This window comes from Geospiza fortis, unplaced genomic scaffold, assembly GCF_000277835.1.
Source record: "Geospiza fortis unplaced genomic scaffold, GeoFor_1.0 scaffold857, whole genome shotgun sequence".
Taxonomy (NCBI): domain Eukaryota; kingdom Metazoa; phylum Chordata; class Aves; order Passeriformes; family Thraupidae; genus Geospiza; species Geospiza fortis.
The window spans coordinates 111,654-133,950 of NW_005054595.1; the positions used below are offsets into that span (position 1 = coordinate 111,654).

Sequence of the window (22,297 nt, forward strand, 5' to 3'; positions counted from 1 at the left end):
GCAGTCTGCTAAACAAGGATTAACTCTACTGATTTTCATTAAGATGACTGATGGGACAGTTTCCAACCCTGTGCTCATAAAACATATGCAGTTCACAGTTTCTTGGGTGAGGTTTGGATGGTTGAATATGAAAGCAGTTCTGGGATCTGGGTAAGAAAATGTATTCATAAAAAAAAAATCTATTTTCAACCTAAAGTGCACTAACACTTGATCACAGTAAAAAATGAAAGAGTTATAAAAAAAGGGAAGGGGAAAAAATGTAAATCCAATACTGTGAACTGTGTGGCCTTTAACATTCTGGTTTAATTTTCATGCTGATTTGAAGATGTCACTGTAGGTCTTCCATACAAAGCAACAATTGACTGCAAACCTCAGTTTAAAGTTCTGGATATAAATTGTTTATACAAATAGCAAAATCTGATATTTGGACTTGCTTTCTTTTTAATTATCTCCATTTATGTTGAACAAATCAGGGAGAAAAAGAGGCTGTTTCAGAGGTGTCCTTAAGGAAATGTACTAAGGTTACGCCTTGGTTTCCTGTAGAGGTCCTGCTTCTTCTCACACGGGAGAAATATGTGAATGAAAATTAGATTGCTGTGTGGAAGTAGGAGAGCTATGTGGACTCCTCTGTAACTCATTTGTGATGTTCAATCAGAGACAGCCCAGTTCCCAGAGCAGGCAAAATGACATGAAAAGAAACAGCTGTCCAGATCTAGAGACCAACAAACTCAGTAGCTGTTTTCGTGATGCTATTAAAATTCTATGTCATGTTCTCTAGAGTTCCCAACATCTCCTAACACTTGCCCCTGTGGAGTGACTGTTCTCTGTGTTTCCTGCAGCACGGCTGTGGGAACTTTGTGCGGGTGATCCAGTCGTACAACCGCACCCACCTGTACGTCTGCGGCAGCGGCGCCTTCAGCCCCGTCTGCGTCTACGTCAACAGGGGACGCAGGTCTGAGGTAACTCTCCTTTCTTTCTGGCCACTCACTTCGTGGTCCACCCTGCTGGCATGAAGCAAAATCTCAAAGTTTTGAAAGTGCAAGAGTCAGTGGTCCCAGTGGGTTCCTTCACCAATGTTAAATAGTGAAAGAGCAAAGGTCCATAGTTTTCTGACCTGATAGCAGCTAGAAGCAAAGCCATGATCAAAATCCATGCCTCAAATATCATGGTTGTCCAAAAAATGATATATTTGTTCAATATATCGACAATATTTGTCCTATTTTTATATATATATGTATATATGTCCAATAAATGTTGGTTGCCCACAGTCATACCAAATGCTGGGATACATTTGGTAGTACTTTTTATTTGACATTGTCTGGTTAATTCACTCCTACCATTTGGTGGAAAAATACCCAAGAAATATTTGAAAGGAAATAGCCAGTTAGATGAAAAGTAAAATACAAATTTCACTTTTTATAACTTCCATGTGTTACTGGTTCCTTGGAGAAACCCTTAATTTGGCTAAGTATTCAGATTAGGTTTGCTGGAATTCAGTTTAACATCATCTAGATGCAATCCCAGTATAGGATCTTTATCTACTGCACAAGTTTTGCCCCACTAAATGGTACCCAGATGAAGTTGGTAAGTTTCTCTTCACTGTAAGATCTTACTTTTTCTAGATTGGTTTCCAATTTTTGTATACTCAGTTTCACTGAGTGTATTTTCAGTATAAGTACCAGATGTTTCAGAAGTATATGGTCCAAGTTTCCTGATTTGAAAGTGAAATGTTTGTTTATCTGCAAATGTAATAGGTAATAAATTAAGCAACCAGAAAGAAAGAGAAAGGCACTCAAGCAGGAGGCAGCACCTCAGTAGCTTTTGGGTCAGATTCATGTCTGGAGGCACAGGGGTGTGCAGTATATTTTCCAGAACAATGTGGAAGCAGATGTGTTGGGTAGGAAGATCAGAGTGTGCTGCCTGGAGCTTTGCCATGTGAGGGCAACTTTAAAAGCTGGGCTGGCTTCTTGGGAAGACACTGAGAAATTCATCACTGATTTAATTGGGAGTGGGATGGGAATTCTGGCCAAGACCCAGAACTGCTGCAGAGGGTGCCAGGGAGGTGGTTAGTCAATGTTCCTCCAGGTCAGTTTGCATGGTATGATCTCAGTGACTTTTGGTAGATCCCTACCTGGCTCCAGCTTCCTTAGCATGCAGTCGGAATCACTGCACTTTCAGTCCAACTAAATTATCAAAAAGTAGAGATTATAGGCCTGGATTTAAAAGCAGAAGCAAGCAGAACTAAGTAAGTAAATCCATCCTTCTGGTTAAAAAATTCTGCATTGACTTATTTTGATGTATTATGAAACAGGGATCACCTTTCCCCAGCATTATTCTATTTCTTGAAAAATCATTTAAAACATGAATGGTGATCTCATTTGTCTTTAATCATTGTAATACTCTTTATCATCTTAAGTACTGGTATTGCAGGCCAGAGAAGTTTGAATCTCATTATTTTAGACTGTTTGTAAATGAGATTGGGACAGAGGGGAGGGCAGGAAATGACATCTCCAGATGATGCAAGATGTTAAATTTCTTAAATGAAAAGTAAAGATACATGGCTTGGAAAAGCAGAAGCAGCTTCACTTAGCCTGTCTGTATAGCTGCATGCCTATGATCAATTGATTAAATAAACTGCTGTTTCAGACGTCTGGAGTCTGTGAGACACTTGACTGTAGGCACTTCGTGCTCAAAGCCATTACTGTGCAGGCCAACAATAGCATAACAGTCTAAACCCAAGAATTTCCTTCTGAACTCATTGCATATATCTGTGCATGACTAATTGATAGAGCAGTATGAGGAACTATGTAATGCTGATGGGACTAGTGAAAATTCATTTTTTCCTCTGCTTGTATCATTTCACCTTCAATATGGTACAGTTTTCAATGCACAAAAGGTTGTTTTTGCACGTGCAAAATGAATATTTTAGAAAGCACATCTGTTTTTCTTTAGTAGCTAAAAAGTCTGACAGAGTCATATCCAACAATCATAAGAACTGGGCCTGTTTTGCTCTTCCATCTCCAGGATTCCACATAAGCTCACAAAAAATGGGGGTTTCATTGATGAGGCAAAATTTTGCCCTTTTCCCTGAAACCGAGGTTATAAAACAATTAATTTTCTTCTTTGGCACACTTAATACTTTGGTCTTTGGTAATTACTCCCTTAGTCACCCAAATATATTCTAATGTCAAAGTAAATGCAAACAGAAGGAAGTGTAATCCCTAAGTGAAATAATTATAGACTAAACAGTAGTTTAATATATATGAAAATCAAGTGTAATCCTGGAGCTAGTTTAGTAGAGGAGTAATGGGCATTTTGAATTGGTAAATAGTGGTTAATATAGTAAACATGGATTAGAATCAAGATGCATATAATCTAGAAGTGAAAAAAAAACAACAAAGAAACCACCCAAGATCACATTAGAAACTTCATACTTATATTTTAACAATGTTTAGAGAGCTTATTACTGAAACAATAGATAAGATCTCTGAGATTAAATTAGGCAAAACAGAAGAGGGGGGAAAGAGGGGGAGCAGTCATGAAAACTTCCTGCTGCAGCTGTGCACTTGAACTTGGTGTAATCTTCAGTTCACTGGTGCCAAACGGCTGCTGAGGGACTTGTGTGGCATCCCCACTCCCCACTCCACATTAATGTAATGTGATTTACATTAGCTGTTAAAGGGAATATCAGGAGTTGCTGGCCTTTCTCAAATAACTAATTGTTGGCATCTACGTCACATAAGCCTTTCTTTGGAATTTTTGTCAGCTACATTTTTCTTTTGAAATGTTTAAGTTTGGTTATTTGTTGTTGTTGGGTTTTTTTTCTTGCAGTTGTGTCTTTTGGCCTTTTATTGAAGATTGGAAGTTTGTTGTAGGAGCTTAAGAACAAACTGTTTGGTATACAGTGTGAAGGAGTCAGTGTGTATTGGGTCAGCTTATATCTGCCATTATTGACTGCAGTTTTTAAGGAATGAGCTTGGGCCTGAGTCATTTCTTGCTGAGCACACTGTGCTGGTATTACCGGGAACCAAGAAGTGAAGAGTTGCACCAAAATGGGTGGATTTTCTAAAGATATTCAGATTGTTTGTACTTTAAGCTGTAGTCCAAATTGCTTCTACTTTGCTAAATGTATTTCCTGTTCATAAAGTACATAACACATAAAAAAATCCCTGTACCATGATTTCTTAAAAAAAAATAAAATCAGGAGATTTCAGGCTTTGGTAAGTGGCATAGATAAATCATCTGTCACTGTGGATTTGGAGCTCTACACGTAATCCAAGAGATAGTATTGAGGAAAATAAGTGTCATTTGGGAGGTTTTTGAGGTCTGATAACTCAGTAAGGACCAAATGATTTATGCTATAATCTAATGACAGTTGTCATAAGAGATTTTTATTTTACATGTGTTATTGTTCTAGTAGCTTTATTACAATGTCCTAGACAGTTATAAGTACACCAATCTATTCAGAAAATAAATGATAAATAACTTCAAAACCACAGAAGCAATCTCCACTGACATTATTGCAGAGATCAGTCAACCTATCCTTAACAGATATCCTTAACAAAGGCAGAGGGAACGTTTTTTTGATTCAGTGTCTTGAATTTATAACAAGAGTCTTGATAATAACCGTGCGTCAGTGTTATCTAACAAGATGACGAATTCTGAATAGAAGAGTTAAACTACCAATAGCACAGTGAAAGTGCCCAGTAGAGCACTGTTAATAGAGCATTGCTAATGCTGTGAACAGGCATAAAAACCAGCTTAGATCTAATGATTTCTGACATGGGAAGTGACACACAAATCTGCTTTGCAGGAACAAATCTTCAAGATTGACTCCAAGTGTGAATCAGGAAAGGGACGCTGCTCTTTCAACCCTAACGTGAACACGGTGTCTGTTATGATCAGTAAGTAAAGATACCCCAGGCTGCTGGGGTCTGAACCCATGTGGTCATGTGGAGGGTGGCTTGATGGAATGCCCCAAGGGAGCTGGACACAGAGTTCAGCCCCCCAGGAGCAGTGCCTTTTGTCTGGCTGATAGGCACAAGGGGTGGCTCCATCCATGTTTCAAGGCCTGTGTGAAGCTTAAGGTGGGTGAACAAATGAAATGCAAGAATAAGTTATTGAAAGGGGGAGAGGGACACAGAAAACAAAAGGTTCTCCCTTCTCCAGATTACACATTTTTCCCCAGGAGTAGTTTCAGCTTTGCATTACTGTCTAGCATTTATATTTGAATGGTGTCTGACCTTGTTCATCCTAGACAGCACTTGTGTCTTATTTAATTACTTTTAAAATCTCAGAGTAGCCAGGGAAAGAAAGCCTGAAGACTTCAGATGCTTCATTTTTGTTGTCATCGTTGCTGTAGAGCCGACCAACTATTGTAAAGCTCTTCATTCTTCAATTTGCTTTATAGCCACCCAAATTTTGCCATTATCTTCCATCTGAAAGGCCAGAAAGTGAAACAATATGCTGTGCTTGTTGCACACCTATGAGAAAACTCAAAGGGGGAGTACACTTTGTGCAGCATAGGTCATCTGTAAAAGATACTTATTTTTTTTTCATCCAGGAAGAGCTGGAAATATATACTCAGTGTAACCTGACCTTTCACATTTGCTGTGTGTTCACACACTTCTAGTGCCAAAGCCCTGATTTTTCAACATGTATCTGCTCCTTGCTGTATTTATGGCTGTGAAGGGAGCAGCAGTTGCACAGATTTTTGAGACTTTCTTAGTAAATAAAACTTATTGTACACAGGTACTGTGTATTTCACCCAAGGTTTACCAGGGAACAATGTGTCATGTTTCTGCCATTCAGCTTCCTCTGAAGTCAATTACATCAATTTCATATTGTGTGAGATATTTCCTTTAAAGTCTTGTAGATCTCAAGGAAAGTGTGATACAGTCTGTCCTACATGGCCTGTTCAAAATATAAATTGCCTTTTTTTTTTTATTACTACATATCTATTTAGTACAAAGGATAAGTATACCTATTCACAGAGATGTGAACTGAACACCTTTAGAGAACAGGTGAATGCTACCTAGACATCTCTCTGAACCTTGGCTGCTCTTACACCTTTATCTCAACAGTGATTTAGGGACAGTGTTTACAGACACTCACTGTGTAAAGAAAATGTTTGTTCAAAGTCAGTGTTAGATGAGTCCACTGCTACTAATTGCCATTCTGGTATTATTAAGTGAGGTGACTGTTTCCTTTCCTTGTTCCTTCTGGATTTTATATAGCAACATTTAAGAATATTGTCTCTGAATTATTGTTTGTATAGTAAGCTGATTTTTTTCTACAGTAGGTCTATGGCAGCTTTGTTCATCTTAACAGACTTTTTGTTATCTTCCTTGATCTCTGTTATGTGACTAAGGAGACTTTCCCTCCAGTTTGACTTATCGTTCATGGCATAGTTCATCTACAAAGTTTAAATTATTCCACAAAGGTCAAATTCCTTTTAAAAAGAGTCCCCAGATTGAGTTTTATACTTTGTGTTGCAAAGTCCAGTCACTTCAAAAGCCTTAAGCTCTAGTGAATTTGGCCTCAGTATCCATGCCAGAAACATGAACATTTTCTGTTTCTGCCCATGTTGTAATGAGGGCACTGAACCAATGCACTGGAGTCACCTTTGAGCTTTCTGCAGGAGAAATTCCCTCCCATTGCTTCAGAACATAGTAAATACCAGCAGGCCAACTAACTTTTCCACAACAAAATGACCCTTTTTAAATATAGATGCAATTTCTTGACCATTTTGGGCATCACCTGCGTAGAATACAGCAGGAAATCTGATTCACCCTTCAGAAGAAAGTGGTGCTATAAAAATAAATTTGAACTTTGTACAGTTTGCCACTGTACAGAGATGCATTTGCATCAAAGCAATGAAACAGGTGCTTTGAAGCAGCTTGGCAATACTAGTGTGCAGGATGCATATCTTTCTCCCCACCATGAGATATTTATAAAAGCACACATACCTCATCAATTCAGTAATTTCCCCCAGTAACAAAGTGGAGTGAATTCATTGTGCTTTACAGACCAAATACTGTGTGGAATTTCAGGATTTTACCAGAAGGAAGTGGAACTGATGGATCTCTCCTGACACATGATTAGCAAACAGACATTAGGAATGCTTAAGACATAAGTAATACTGTTGATATATAATAGGATTAAAATTACATAGTGTAGTACTGTTCTGAAGTGTTTATGTATGTGTATATGCACAGGACTGTACATAACATTTAGTGAGAACCATAAACCTGATCTCTTTCAGCCAATTTGTTTCATAATAAGAATAAAGTTCTGATGGATTGAGGCAAGGAGGCAAATATACAAAATCACTTATAAATTTGTCCAGATCTGACATCATTCTGTCAATACCACCTCCAGAAGTAAATGCTTCAGCAACATGCAGCAAGTGCATTGCTTAAATCCCCTGTGTAGGAATCTTGTCATCATGGGGAGAGGTGAGAGCAGAAGAGTGGCTGCTGGATGCCCTGCCAGGGTTCAGTTAGCAGCAGAAAAGCGAAGTCTCCAGAGTTTTGATCCTCTCATGAGATTCTCAGTAGTCTTCCATGCTGATTATGAACACACACACACACACACAGAGCATGAAAATAGCCTCAAGTGTTTCTGAGCCTGTGACTCTTGCCAGCCTGACCACACTCTCTGGGTAGTCCAGGAGTACAGACAAAAACATCAATCAAGGGACCCAGCTGTACTGGAATGTATTCAGCCACCACTCCCACTCTGAGAGTTAGAGTTTATTTTAGCTACTGTTTTCTACTCTGGGGTTTCATTGTCATTAGTCAGTGGAAATTGCTTGGTTATTCACAGAGTAGAAAATGATAGTATATGTAATTATAATTGTAATTATATATACATATGTTTATGCACACACACAGACTGAAACAAACACAGATAGAGACCCTGACGGATGGGCTGAGTTTTGAGCCCTGCACAGGGAGCAGAAGCTCATACTTAGTGTAAGAGTTGCATGTCTCATTCTGCTGTTGGGGGACAACTGTTGCTCCATATTACTCTGAGTAAAGTTCAGTGATATGATTGTCTGACTTCTGCGATACTGAAGGCAGCTTGAGGCTGCCTGGGGCAGCCATAACAATGCTGCTGGTAAAAACTGGCACTGATCCACTGACTGCAATAGATGTTGTGCCAGTTTACAGCAGCAATAAATTCAACCCAGTCACTTCAGCTGCTTTCGTAACAAAAAAAAAAAAAATTCTTTGAAGTGCATACTTAAGATATTGAATATGATACTTTTTGATAACACTAGCCTTATTCTCCAGTGGTCTTTAGCAGTGCAAATAGGGCAACTAAACTTTCTATCAAGAATGGTTTCCCATGTATGCAGCTCTGCTGTGGCATTTAATGGTACAGTTCCATAAAGTCTCTAAGAAAAATCTGATTACTCTCATGCATTCTAGTTTGAGTCTTTGTAAATCAGAGAAAACCTCATTCCCATGACCCACTATTTATCTGTATAGAATCCTGTGTAAATAAAGAGCTGATGAATTTAAAATAAACTTTTCTTTTTTCCCAAAAGCCATAACAATTCTCCCTCCATTTCAATTCTTTACAGATGAAGAGCTTTTTTCAGGAATGTATATTGATTTCATGGGGACAGATGCAGCCATTTTTCGCAGTCTGACCAGGAGGAATGCAGTGAGGACTGACCAGCACAACTCCAAGTGGCTGAGTGGTGAGATGCCTTTAATTTATCAGAGTTTTAGTGGGTGTCACAGAGATTCTGCTTTCCTTTGCTTAAAACAAAGACTTTCTATTTTAAAGAGTTTGTCTCTGAATTTAATTTATGAACCTGAACCATGAAGAAATGTGTGTAAATACAAACTGTAGACAATGCACAGATGTAGAGGGATCTCTGCATGAGCCAAACTCTGAGGCTGCCCCACCTGAGGGCCTTTTTTTGCATTAAGGCTGAACCAAGCTCTTTGAGGGCAACTGTATGAAGACCTTTCCAATAGCAATTGAAGGCAGTCTGATTTCTAGAAAAGTGCCTTCACCTCTTATGAATCAGATACTGCCTTAAATCAGTGTTTGTTTCTAAGCCACCAGCTTCAGTTAATTCAAGGTGATCCATCTGCACAGAAGATTCATTACCACTTGCATTCAAAATGCATGCAGAAGAGTGTCCCACTATCAGAGAAGTCAATGTGGATCATTACCACTTATTTCAGTGGTGATAAATTGGTTGATTAAACACAGTAGAAAAACTCATTTCTGAGTGGAATCAAATAACTCTTTGATTCACTGACATCACTGTGAAAATTCTCCCTGTCTTTACTGGTAAGAAGACTCCTTCCAATGAAACCAATTTAAATTAAAATGGTAGTCACCCCTCTGAGCAGAAGTAATTACATTTTTAAAAAGCCTTCAGGTATGTTGAAGTAAAGTTACTGCGGTTTTGTCTTGATTTTTTTTTTGGTGACTTACAACTCCTGTCTGGCTGTGACTACAATGAAATCACAAGATTTCATTCACAAAGTCATTTCATTATGAAAGGGAAACTACATCTGCTCTCTAATTTTTTTTTCTGTTTGTTACACATTCTTACCTGTGCACCCTAACATGTGCATCCTAAAATGACTTAGAGAAAAAGAAAATTTTAAAATGCCTAATTTCTGGAAAATCTATCTGTTCAAAACAGGTACTTGAAAGTACAATTTATCTCCATGTTCTTTTAGAGCCAGAGTCATGACATTTGTTATATTAATTGAGAATAGACTTATGTGAACAGAAAAATGGTGCAGTTCAAAATGAGTTTTATGTCAGACATTCAACCTTTGTATGAGATTGTTTTAAACTTTGTACTGCACTTCAATTGAACAAGAAATCTTGCATGATCATTGAAAAGACAAAGCCTTCATGCAGGGAGAAGGGCCCCTTCTTTCTTCAGTCAGAGGAGATATTCTGAGGGCTCCTGCACTGTCCATTATATGTTTGCTGTTAAGGTTATAAATTATTTTGTTCTCTCCCTAATTCTCTTTTGTAGTGTTTTACACATACATTTGATTATGTTTACCAGCCTCTGATACAAGGTCAAATGCTTCTCAAGCATTTGCCTCCCCTCCTTTCCTTTTCTGGGTTGCACAAATTGTTTTCCTCTCTTATTTGTGAGCCTTATTTGTTATATTCCTAAGCTCTTCCAGCTTACTTTTAAGTTTTGTCTCAATAAGACTTTCCTTAGGAGCCCCAGATAAAACACTGATTCTTCCTTCTTCCTCAAAGTCTTTGGGTCTCTGCAGTAATCCAATACCATTGCTTCTGGACTGCTCCTCCAAAAATTTGCTGTAAAATAAAGTCCGAGGATGCAAGCACATGTGGCTGCCAGCATGGAGCCATTTACCTGTTGATATTTGGTATATTCAGCACTTCCTTGAAGCAGTCAGTAAATGTCAAATCATTCGTTGCTTATACATCTTTTGGTTTCATCCTTTTGGTAAACTTTTTCATTTCAGAGCCTATTTTTGTGGATGCTCATGTTATCCCAGATGGCACTGACCCCAATGATGCCAAAATCTACTTCTTCTTCAAAGAAAGACTCACAGACAACAGCGGCAGCACAAAGCAAATTCATTCAATGATTGCAAGAGTGTGCCCAGTAAGAACTATTTTGTTTACCAGGTTTCTGGGATAAGCTGCTAGTGTGACATGATAATCTAAAAGACTAAATGTTTGAAAAGCTTTTAATTTGACAAAATTTCCCGTTTCTGTGTCCCCATTCATAATTAAGAAGAGCTGTTACTCACAGCTAGGGTCTGAACAGGTTATATATATCTAACAATACATGTAAGAATATGGAAACATAGAGGTTCAGGGATTTGTGTATTTTTCTGACTGAGTCAGAATAGTTACCAGTGTTAAGTTTTCAAACTTGCTGTCCTTAGCACAAAGAAGACACATTGTTTTCTTAATAAAAATGAACTTTAGGCAGTGAAGGCTTTCACACACACACACTCAAAATAGTTAAAGCACGTCAGAAATATCAAGCTTTTAAACTGGTGGATTTAACTTTCAAATGCTGTTTTCATTTTTATGACATCTGTTCTTTCATCTTGCTTGCATTGATGCATGTGTGGGCCTAACTTTAAAAATGTGCGCAGGAAATTTGAATTCAGGAGTTGTGGCTATTCCTGGACAATAATTAATTTTTTTTCACAGCATTCCTCATTGTCTCTATTTCATTTTTTTTTTTGTATCTCTAATCAACTGTAGATGAAAAATTATTGAAGCAGCTATTAATATCTCTGGTAAAATCATTTTTTTTTAATGAGAGAAAAATTATAAATGCACAGTTGCTGCTAGCCTATTCATTCCTTCTTTTGGAATGCTTCAGGAAGTTCATTGTGAGTGTTTATACATTCCCTGTCTTTAATTTGGCTTTTCTTTAGAATTTGATGCTTTGTGATTTTGTTGTACCTGGATGTGAAGGTGTTTGTTCTTCTCTGGCAATATGCTGAAGAATGTGATCTCTTTTATAATCTCCATTCTCTGTATTTTAAAGTGCCTAAAGGCCTTTTTGGGTGTTTTGCAAGAAGACATTTCACACAATTACAGCTGTATTAGGTTTTCTACTGTTATGATGAAGCCCAAATGATTTTTGAAAGGCCTGAGCCTTTTTAGACTTACACTGAAGCCAGTGGCAGAATCCCAAGGCAAATTAAAAGAAATCTGAGCCAGTCATATTTGTATACTTGTATACATGCAATATCACCGTATTCATGTGTTTACACCTTTAAGACTGGCAAAATATATTACCCAGTGAAAAGACTCTTTATGAGTCACCCAAAATGTTGGATTACAAACTCCAACAGCATCAGTGGAACATGTCCAGCACTTTATTGAAAGCCCATTTCAGTACTTCTACATTTTGGTTTTTTTCTTTCCTTGGGTGACATCATGTTATGCAGTTCAGAGGACACTGCTCTTACATAAGGCATTCCCCAGCACAGTTGGTCAGGATCTGTCACCTCAGGGCTGCATCACCTGGCTTGGCAGTTACAGTTCCCACCCTGAACCATGGAAAATTGGAAAGATCCGTGAGTGAGCTCTGAGCAAGCCATCTCTGGACCCAGCTAGCAGGACTTGCAACAGTGCATAACTAGCTTGACCCACGCTAGCCATCATTTCTGATTACTGTTTAGAGCATCTACCTCATGTGCTAGTGTGTTTTACTAGGTCAGGTGCAGCTATGCTGCTGTCAGGACTAGGAAGAAACATCCCTGCATAGAATCATGAGACCTTTTAGAGATAGCATGGACTTCATCCTGGGTTTCAATGAGTGATGCAGAGCTCCATAGTCACTTCCAGTCAACAGCATGCACAAAAATTTTTCGATTTTTTGATGCACAAAAATCTACTGCCCAACCCTCCAATCCTGCTAGCCCAGCAGAGAAAGTCCACTCAGAAAACTAGTTCTTGGTTTGTTCTGCATATAGAATGCTTAGATGAGGGGATTTGGCTTAGTCCTATCTATTTTTAATATTAAATTTACCAGATAATTATCTAGATAATGGATTAACCTGGGAAAAATGTGGGAAAGCCCAGTAAAATGTTAGCTGTGTTTTATTTCTTCTTTTCTGAAAACAATATTTCTTTCCAGAATGACACAGGTGGTCAGCGCAGTCTCGTGAACAAGTGGACAACATTCTTGAAAGCAAGACTTGTGTGCTCAGTAATGGATGAAGATGGAACAGAAACATACTTTGATGAATTAGGTATCACAAAAAACATTCCTTAAAACTTCATCTAAATGCTGTGCCTTGTGCTTATTTAATGACTGATTTTCATTCAGTTTCTTAGTCAAATTGATAACAGTGAAATCATAGCACTCGAAGCCCATGACAAAATTCCCCTTGCAGTTTTATGACAGCAAAACCAAGAAATTCTTCATAAGTCTCTCTGTGTAATTATAAGGTAATTAAGGTAATTAATCTTGACTATGTAAAACAATGATATATGTAAAGAATTAATTCTTGTAAAGAAACATCTAAGTGATTCTCTTACTGTTTTGCTACTAGCTTGGATTACAATAGAGAGTTTTTAACATCCCCTTTGAAACTGTGTCTTATAGCACTGTGTGACATACAGCTTTTCCATAATGCATTTTTTCTATTTTTTGATCACACGGTAGAGTCCTCAGTTTGGTAATTCAAGATAATGCTAATAAATCCTGTTAGTGGCACCAGCAATAGCACTATCCATAAATACTATTTTTCAGGAATCATTTAGTCATACAAATGTTTGTTTCAACATATGAAATACTGTAAATATTCAATGCATACAGCAATCACAAGAGGTTTCTTTTCATGAAGGAATTAATAGATGCATAGCTTGATACCAACATGCCAAACAACAGTACCAGAAAGTTTCAAATTCTATGGTTTTTGTAGCTAAAATACACAAAATCATGGTTCTGAATTCATGTATTTGAAGATTTGGTATGTGCTTTACTATAAATATAAATATTATAAGCAGCTAATGTGCCCTGCACTGGGTCTGCATCTGGTTCTGATCTTCTCTCCATTGTATCCTCTATTCCTTTTCTTGGTTATTATTCCTGATTCCCACCATAGCAAATGGGGTTTGGAGTCTTTCTGAGTTTATATGTTTACAACTATTTGGTGTACTTGCTTTAGTTCAAGGTTTCAATGGAACCTGATTGGGCCTAGGAGCAGATCCTAACTTGCTCTAGCTCGGAATGTGCAAGGTGCTTGGAGGACTGATTTTGTGAGGTTTGCAGTGCCTCAGCACTGCCACAGCAGCTCATCTTTCAGAACTGTGATTTACCAACACCCTCCTCTTCAACAAAGCAGTAGGATAACTGCTTTTAGTTTCTTGTATGACAATATGTAGGGCCATAGTGAATAGGAGACAATGCTCTCAGCATGGGCTCCCAGCACAATTCCCTAGCAAAGAGGAAGAATACAGTCACAGCTGGAAATTCAGAAAACGGGGAGAGAGCAAACACATGCTTCTGTGTTCATGTATAATTCACGAGAGTATAACACTTCCAGTTCTGCATGGTGAAATCTTTTGCTTTTGACACATTGAAAAGAATATTTAAAAAATTCAGCAGGTTAAATGAAAGAGCCACATGAATTAATGGAAAGCTAAAGAACATACTCTGTGATAAAAAGCTCACGCAGTTCAGTCTTTTTTGAGTTGTAAATTAAGTTTAAGAGGTAGCATGATTATAGTGATTAAAAACATTTGTAAGGAGAAACTGTCAGAGATTAAAGTAGTTTTCACTGAAGTGTAAAAAAAAATCAGCAGATCAGAGGTAATAGTGGGTAAATCCATTTCAGTGAGTAGGTACAGCATTGCACAGTGCAGTCAATAAATCCCTACACAACAGGAGGCAGGAGTTTTACATCTCTCACAGTCTTTACTGCAAAGCTGTCTGACATTCATATCATGTTGAAAATGCTCTAGTGAGGGCACTCCAGTGCGTTCTGGACAATAAAACACCTAATTTCCCTGTTTTGGATTACATCCATCTACGGGAACTCTTTGTCTTAAACCTACTGCAACTTTAATGTTTTCCTACTGCTTAACAACCCGCTGAAACAAGATACAGCTGAGAAAAATGTGTGACATAGATCCTGAATGTATTTGAAAATCTTTGCCTTCTGTCTTCATAAGGCTAGAGGGCATGGAGTTAATTTCCAAATTTGTTTCTGAATGTTTAAATGCTAGATTTATGCATCTGTGATCTGTTCATGTGGTTAAGTCTCCTTTTTCCCATTCAAGTCTGAGATAAAACTACTGTTGAGTTTAGAAGGAATAAAATCATCAGTTAAACTGGAAAATATTCAAAATGTTTTTCTTTCTCTTTCTTACAGAGGATGTGTTTCTCCTAGAGACAGATAACCCCAGAACAACGCTTGTGTATGGAATTTTTACAACATCAAGGTAAACATGGAGATTTGAAAAAAATTAGCTGAACTGCCTGATTTTCTATATGAAAACTGAAACTGATGCTTTGTGGATGAGGCTGTGCTGGGCAATTTTGTGTGTCTGCTGTGGCTATGGTTTGCATGCAGATGTCTCAGTATCATTGCTGTTGGTATCTATGTCAGAGCTGTGCTTCTTGGAGCAAACTGCTTCCTGACATACTGTCAGCTGCCGCTGGCAAAACATTTCCATGGAGGGCCACTTGTCACTGCTCAGCAGTGGAAAGCTAGATGACTTCAATGCAGTGAACTCATGTGGCATCTGAGAGCACTTAACACCTCCTGAAGAACATCCAGCACCCTGAAGGATCAAACCAGGATATCTTACATGAATTCATGCAAATCATTTCCAGTCTCTCAGCTGGCTGATGATCACAGAGATGGCAAATAAATATATTGGCTTCAGCTGGCTACAAAAGGACAAGCTTACATGGCATTTGGTCACCTCCTTGCAGCTCCCTGTTTCCAGTCAGTTGTATTCACTTACTGTCTGGTTTAGAAAGCACTTACTGAGCTCCCAAGGGTGGTGGAAGCACCTAGATATGGCTCACTATGCTGAAACTCTCCACAAAGATAGACTGGCAGGTGGACCAACAGATTCTTCCACCTCTACCTTAATTTTTTTATTTTTCCTCTTGCCCTCACTGCATAGTGTTAACAAAGAGTAAAATTGGTTACTACCACCTGATTTCTGATATGCTACCCTTTATTATTTAGCTCTTATGTCTTACATTCAAAGAAGTCTTCTGGATTTTTTTTTAATTTTAAATTATTTTATCAAATTAGAAAATTATGTAATTTATTATTAATAATTCCTTTAATGGCAATTTTTAGAAAAAAATCCTTTCAGATTTTTTTTGCTCCAAGAGTTTTTTCACTGGGATATAGGGGTATACTTACTCAAATATATAGATATGATAAGAGAATATGATTCTATGATATTTAATTGGGGAAAAAACCCATTACATAAGTTGTAAACTTAGGTGCTATCTGTAATTCCTACATCACAAAAAGAGAAAAGGATGAGCTTATGTTTAGTAGTAAAACCACATGTTGGGGGTGCAACATGACTGAACTGGAAATACTTCTACCTGATTCTGGTATTTGTCAGTGGAAATAAGATTTGAATCACAGGAACATATAAGGTGACAAAAAAGAGAAACTTTCACTTTTTTCTCGTTCTCAAGCTATTTTCTCTCTGTACTGAATTTTTTATGTCTGCATTGGTGTATTCTTGCTTTATTTTTGTTCAACTACAGGTTGAATATCTTATCTAGTTAAATACAGAAACCATAAGGATTTTTACTCCCTAATAGTTCCTGTATCTTCATCTCTGTAAACTTTCAACTCATAACAGTAGCAAGAGAGAAACATCACAGGAAGTAATAACTACTAGTATTTTTATCTAAATCATACAGAAGGAAATAGATTAATACTGAGCTAAATTTTTTTAGTGTCATAATATGCTGTAAATCTAATATGAAACATCTGGAAAGACTAAATGCATTTCTCAAAATCTATTAATACCTAGCAAAATTTCCACAAATACCATAATCCATCTGAAAGGCTCATTCTGCTAATCCATATATAGCTGAGAGCAATGTGGATTTCACTTCTATTGTTTAGACACCATGTGTAATGTTTTCAGGCTTTTTTCTGGAGTGTTTTTTCTTCTTCAGTTGAAAACAGTTACTTGGATTATCTTCATCCTACAGCTAACACTAGGCAGATTTTAGACTTGTCTGGAGTTTCCATTTTTTAAAAATAAATACCACAAACCTTGCATGCAGCAAGAGGAAAAATGAGGGAGTTTAATCACTGTAGTCAGCCTTAGTATCAATCTGGAAAATTTTCCCCTAGTGTCCTTCATCATCATGGGGTGATGGAGACCACTCAGGGCTTGTGCTACCTGGACCCATGGCTGAATCTAGAGCAGTGGGAAGAACATGCCCACTTTTTTCTTAGCTGAACCCCTGGGTTCCCCTCAAGAAGCTTCAACCTTGGATCTTCATAAGACCAGTTTTATGGGTGGATTTGAGGACTGTATGGGAGTAATTCCTTTACAGCCACATCTTGTCCCCATTTTTTTGCAAAAAAAAAGCTGGAAACTGATTATAATAATCCAAACAATTGTATTTGCTCTGGATGTTTTGATTAATATTTTAGCCATGTATTTTAAGAGGCTCATGGAGATCTTGTGGTTAATATACTGGTCGGAGTTCTGGAAACCTGTGCTAAGCTTGGCAGTACAAAGTTTATAAAACTCCTGCCTCACTGAAGTCAGCAATACTTTTGCCACTGATTTAAGTGGAGCCAGATTATATTTCTTCTATATTTACCATTAAGAAATCTTCCTTTTGTACCAGTAGGATAGTGCCTGCCTCTCTCTTTTTTTCAGTTCACTGTTCAGAAAGGTCCTAAGTCTTAAGAAGTAGTGGTGCATATTGGGCAGCTAGATGAGTTGATTTAAAATGTTTTAAATCCATATAAAAGTAATAAATTGTATACAATATTATATTAGAGGTATCTTTCATCATTGGACCGTGAAAAATTCTGGAAAAGCTGTAAAAAAGTTGGTAGATTGCAATGCTAACTTTCTCTTGTCTTCCAGCTCCATATTTAAAGGCTCAGCTGTGTGTGTGTATCATCTGTCGGACATCCAGACTGTGTTCAACGGACCATTTGCGCACAAGGAGGGCCCAAACCACCAGCTGATTCCATATCAGGGCAGAATTCCATACCCACGACCTGGCACCGTAAGTACAAAGATGTTTATTGAGTCTTGCCAATTGCTTGTCTTTGTTTAATGCATAAATAAATATTATTTACTCCAAGAGAAAAGTCTGTATCTGACTGTGGCAGTTACAATTCAGGACTATTTTATTTGCTTTTCAGTTGCCTGCAAATCCAACCGCAAATCATGTCGTGTCTGGAAGTCTTCTAGAAAGAATTAAAAGTCATGTAAAGTGTTAGTTGTTCTTTCTCTTTCTGCTTCATTAGGTGATAGTTCCCTTGTTTGAATGCACATTTCCATTTTGTGGGTTCATTTGTGCAAAACGTAGCTAAATAAAGAAGCATGCAAAGACAGCATTGTTAGTGTGTTCCACAGCCTGGATCCAAATGTCTGTAAGTCTGTTTTCTGTCTGTATGAATTTTCTTTAGTTCTCTAGAATCTTGCACCTCTACTCAGATGCTTAGGAGATATAGTAGAAAATTTAGAGAGCAAGGTTTCTGGGACTTGTCACTTGACTAAGTCATACCATGCCAGGTTCTGAATCTTGGAAGAGAGACCTAGAAATAAAAACATTTTCTTGCCATGCAGTTCACCATCATCTTCCTTGTTAGAATGCTTTTTGTTTGCCTTGCTTTCAGGACTTCCTTTCATTGTATCAGGGATATTTATAATCTTCCAAAAAATTCTGTACACAATTAGAGCTAGCTTTGTTTCCAAGTTGTGTAAAAGTATCTCATGAAATATTTAAACAAAACTATTGTTTCTTCTTACTTTTCAATTCATGACATATACAAATTGCTGTTAATGCACTTTTTTCTTCCTTTATTTACTTATATACAAATTGCTGTTAGTGCACTTTTTAAATTATTTACTTACATACAAGTTGCTGTTAATGCACTTTTTTCTTTATTTACTTACCTTTTTAACTATTCTTAATTTATATGTCGCAGAAATGTAACATCTGATACTTCAAGCTTTAATGAAGAATGTATGAACTTTCTCTAGAATCATGTCTGAATCCATATTTGCTAAATGAATTATGGTTGTGTGGGTGTGTGTTGACTCCTATGAAGTATTACAGTTTCTCAAGTATCAGAACAAAATAAATATGCAGAGAATCATCAATTATTTCTCAACAATACAGTTATATTTTTTTTAGATTAACACTTTGGTGCTTTTCCATTCATCACAGGAAATTAAATTTTACTTTAATTTTGCCAATCCCTGTGGGGACCTTTAACCATATCACTATTTCAGTCTGATTTGTCTTTATGCTGCAAAATCTTGTTCTTTTTCTATTTTTCTCTCTCATACATAGAATAGCTCAGATACATGGAATAGCTCTCCCTGTTCACACAATCCCTGTTCACAGCATTCTTCATGACATTTTTGTGCAGTTGCTGCTGGCTATAAGAGTTAGGACTTTACATTCCCAGATCTCTAGAATTAACTAATCAATACCTGACATTCCACTAAGGTCTAATGCTGGCATTAGTCTTTCCTTGCAATTAATTCATACAGTTCTAATCTCAAGAGTGCACTGAGGCTTTAGAAGAAAGACCCATTTAAACAGGAAGTTCTACACTCTTGTGGTTAGTCACATTTCAGTTTCTTCCTGCTTCAGAGTGTTTTGTTTGTATGTCTTTCCTCAACCACTGCCATGTTTTTTTTGGTTCACCTCATGGAGGCTTCTGAGGTATTCCAGATTGGCCTAAAGAAATTGGGCAACACAACAGAAAGGAGAAAAAAAAATCAGATTTGGATTTAACATGGTGACAAAAATTATATACACTTTCCAGATGTGCCGATGAGCTCTGAATTTGAAGATAAATTCTTAGATCATTGCTCATGGCTCACAGAGATTCCTTTAGATGACCATTGCTCATTTTTGGATCACTGGCTTTTGTGTTTCCTCATGATTCAGCCACAACAGAGTATCCCTAAGTCATATTTTCTAAGATGAAATTTCTTTGGCTTTGCTTTTATTTTACTGCCAAAAAAATTCCACTTTTCAATGTGTGCCACAAAGTTTATTTTTCACTTATACCAAAGCATTTGTGAAAATTGGGACGTGGGGATTTTTCGCTGCTCAGAATTTGTGCTCAAAGAGTTAACAGGATTAGCCAAGTTTGCCGTCTGTGGGGCTTGATCTTCTTTTCTGTGGAATGTACTTTTTTTGTAACTTCTGGGATGCTGGACTAGACAGGGATGGCTTTTTATATGACATGGAAAATCCTACTTTGCAGTTGCCTAAAGAGATATTCATACTAAACCTCTGGGTAGAAGTGAAAGTTCATCATGTTGCAGTACACTGGATAAACAATGGAAAGGCTTCAGTGTAGCTTCAGTAGGATTAAATGAAGCAATACGTTCTTTTGGCCATGATCAACTCGGCAGTGTTTGGCTGGCCTTCACTAAATACCAGTGGTTTCTTATTTCTCCACAAGCAAAACTTACTTATGGAAAAAGAAATACATAATTGGCAGCTTGCTACTAAACTCAGTGATGTTTGAGGGTAGTTTCCATTCTTCAGAGTTTACAGAAATAGTTTTTGTACCTACAGCATATTGGAGAATATGTTGTAAATTAAAGAATTGTGATAATCAAGTGTGACAAGTTGTGTAGACAAGTTCTTGAATGAGCTGTGAAGGATGCCCATTCAATCCCTCCAGGAAAGGGAGAGCTTATGGGTTTCTTCAGTATCATCTTTTGCTTGTCACTGGTTTAGCAAAAGAATTAATTGATTAAACATGTTTGTTAAAGCTTTGCTCGGAACAATGATATAATGTAAGTTTTTAGGGTCATGCTGGTGTGAATCATAGCACAGACATTTTTGCAATAAGTCACAGACAAAAGTCTTATGACTCCAACTCAATAATGGAAGGGTTGAAAGTATCAGAGAAAGACTTCTAATTGAGCTATGTGAGACAGGAAAGTTTAAGTTGAGCTGTTTGTGAAACAGAATCCCTCTTGAAAGGAACTGAGGTCTGGCAGAACACTACCAAGTAGAATAATCTTGCTAATGATGAATGCAGTTCTTTTTTAAGCATTTATTGCTAATCTTAACAGATAGTTCCATACATTTTCTGGAATGTAGATGAATATGAAGAGGATAGAGCAAGCAAGATTATAAGAATTGAACTTTGTGAGCAGTCCTAGACCATTAACATAGAGCATGGTTTCTAATGAGAGCCAAAACAAAACCCTTAGGATAAATATGAGCCCAGAAAAACAAATCAACAAGGATGTCAGATGAGAGAAACAACCCATGTCTGATCTGAATTCTGGTTCTTCTTCCTGGAGGGTACTGATGCCAGAGCAATTTCTTTTGAAGAGCTCCTACCAGAGCTGTTCTACTTTGTATAAATAATTAACTTCTTATTGAGCCAGAAGATGACTCTAAAGCCTGTGATTAGGCTGAAGTCCCCTCTCTACTTGTTTCCTGGTATGCCCAATGAATAGTTTATTGGGTGCACAATATGGAACAGCCTTTAGAAGTGAGGGTAGAACAGGCACTCCTGCCTGTGGTTACGGGGATGCCCCGGGAGGTGAAAACCCAAATTCTGGCATTGCAGCTCATCAGGTAGGTTGGACACCTGACTCACATATCCCCAGAGAGAGTCCATGTCTCTCAGAATATGATTCATTTTGTGTAATTTTAGCCATCTAAAAGCAGGGTGTTCAGTCTGAATTACTGACTACAGAGGAAACCTAAGAATAAATGCCTGACTTTAAGAGAGTAGGAGTCAGGTGAGGTAAATCTCTCCCTAAGCTACTGGCTATTTTGTGTCTGTGGTTTTGACCAGAAATTCCATCCTAGATGTAAGAATGGCCCTCATCAAAATAAACAAATTTCCATCAAGTGCTTTTTATTGAACAAATCATTTTCCAATTGGAAAAATACTGTGTTGAAACACTTCTGAATATCTCCAGTACTCTGAGGAGAGTTTCACAGTTCAGAAATACAGTAAGGGGGAAAAAAGGAAAGCTCAGGAGCAGCAATAAGAAGTGAGGTACTGGTAGCTGAGAAAAAAACCCAAGTAAATTAACATAAGTACATGGAGAACTTTGTACCAATTACTGACATAGCTCTGATTTCTTCAGAGTTTCCTTTTAGTTTCAAACTCCGTAAAGAGTTGAGTTTTCTAAGATGGCTTTTATTTTCTCATGAGGCCCAGAATGCCTCAGGGATGATTATTTGGATGGTTCTTCTTGATGTTTAAAGAAACATCCAAAATATTCATGGACTTCAGTTACTTCTAAGGCATAGGGGAATGTACAGACAACCTTTTCAGATATAAAGAAGTTGTTATGGGACCCCCTCATTAACTCCATATTATTTCTCTTTCAAATGAAGATGAGTCGCGGGCCCTTTCATCATCTTGTAATCAAAAAAATGACAAGAGGAATATTGGCCAAATTGCAATTAAGTATCAGATTTTGTTTTCTGCCTTTGAACTAATTCTGTGAAAAAAAAACAGATGCAAAAGTTTGGTAACTTCCCGTACCAACCTCTTGGATTTTTTTTTTTTTGAACAGGCAGTTTTGAAGCATAAAACATGCAGAAGTAGGTTCAGCA

General features: G+C 37.5%; 1 protein-coding gene across 1 annotated transcript in view; it reads left to right on the plus strand.

The window, feature by feature from the left end:
* Positions 1–22,297, plus strand: part of SEMA3C (semaphorin 3C) — a 117,821-nt gene that overhangs the window by 69,025 nt on the left and 26,499 nt on the right. Inside the window, exons 5-11 of the mRNA XM_005430040.3 lie at positions 840–959; positions 4,814–4,904; positions 8,591–8,710; positions 10,488–10,630; positions 12,632–12,746; positions 14,874–14,943; positions 17,596–17,740. Coding sequence (XP_005430097.1) covers positions 840–959; positions 4,814–4,904; positions 8,591–8,710; positions 10,488–10,630; positions 12,632–12,746; positions 14,874–14,943; positions 17,596–17,740 — 804 coding nt within the window. The remainder of the gene's footprint in view (positions 1–839; positions 960–4,813; positions 4,905–8,590; positions 8,711–10,487; positions 10,631–12,631; positions 12,747–14,873; positions 14,944–17,595; positions 17,741–22,297) is intronic.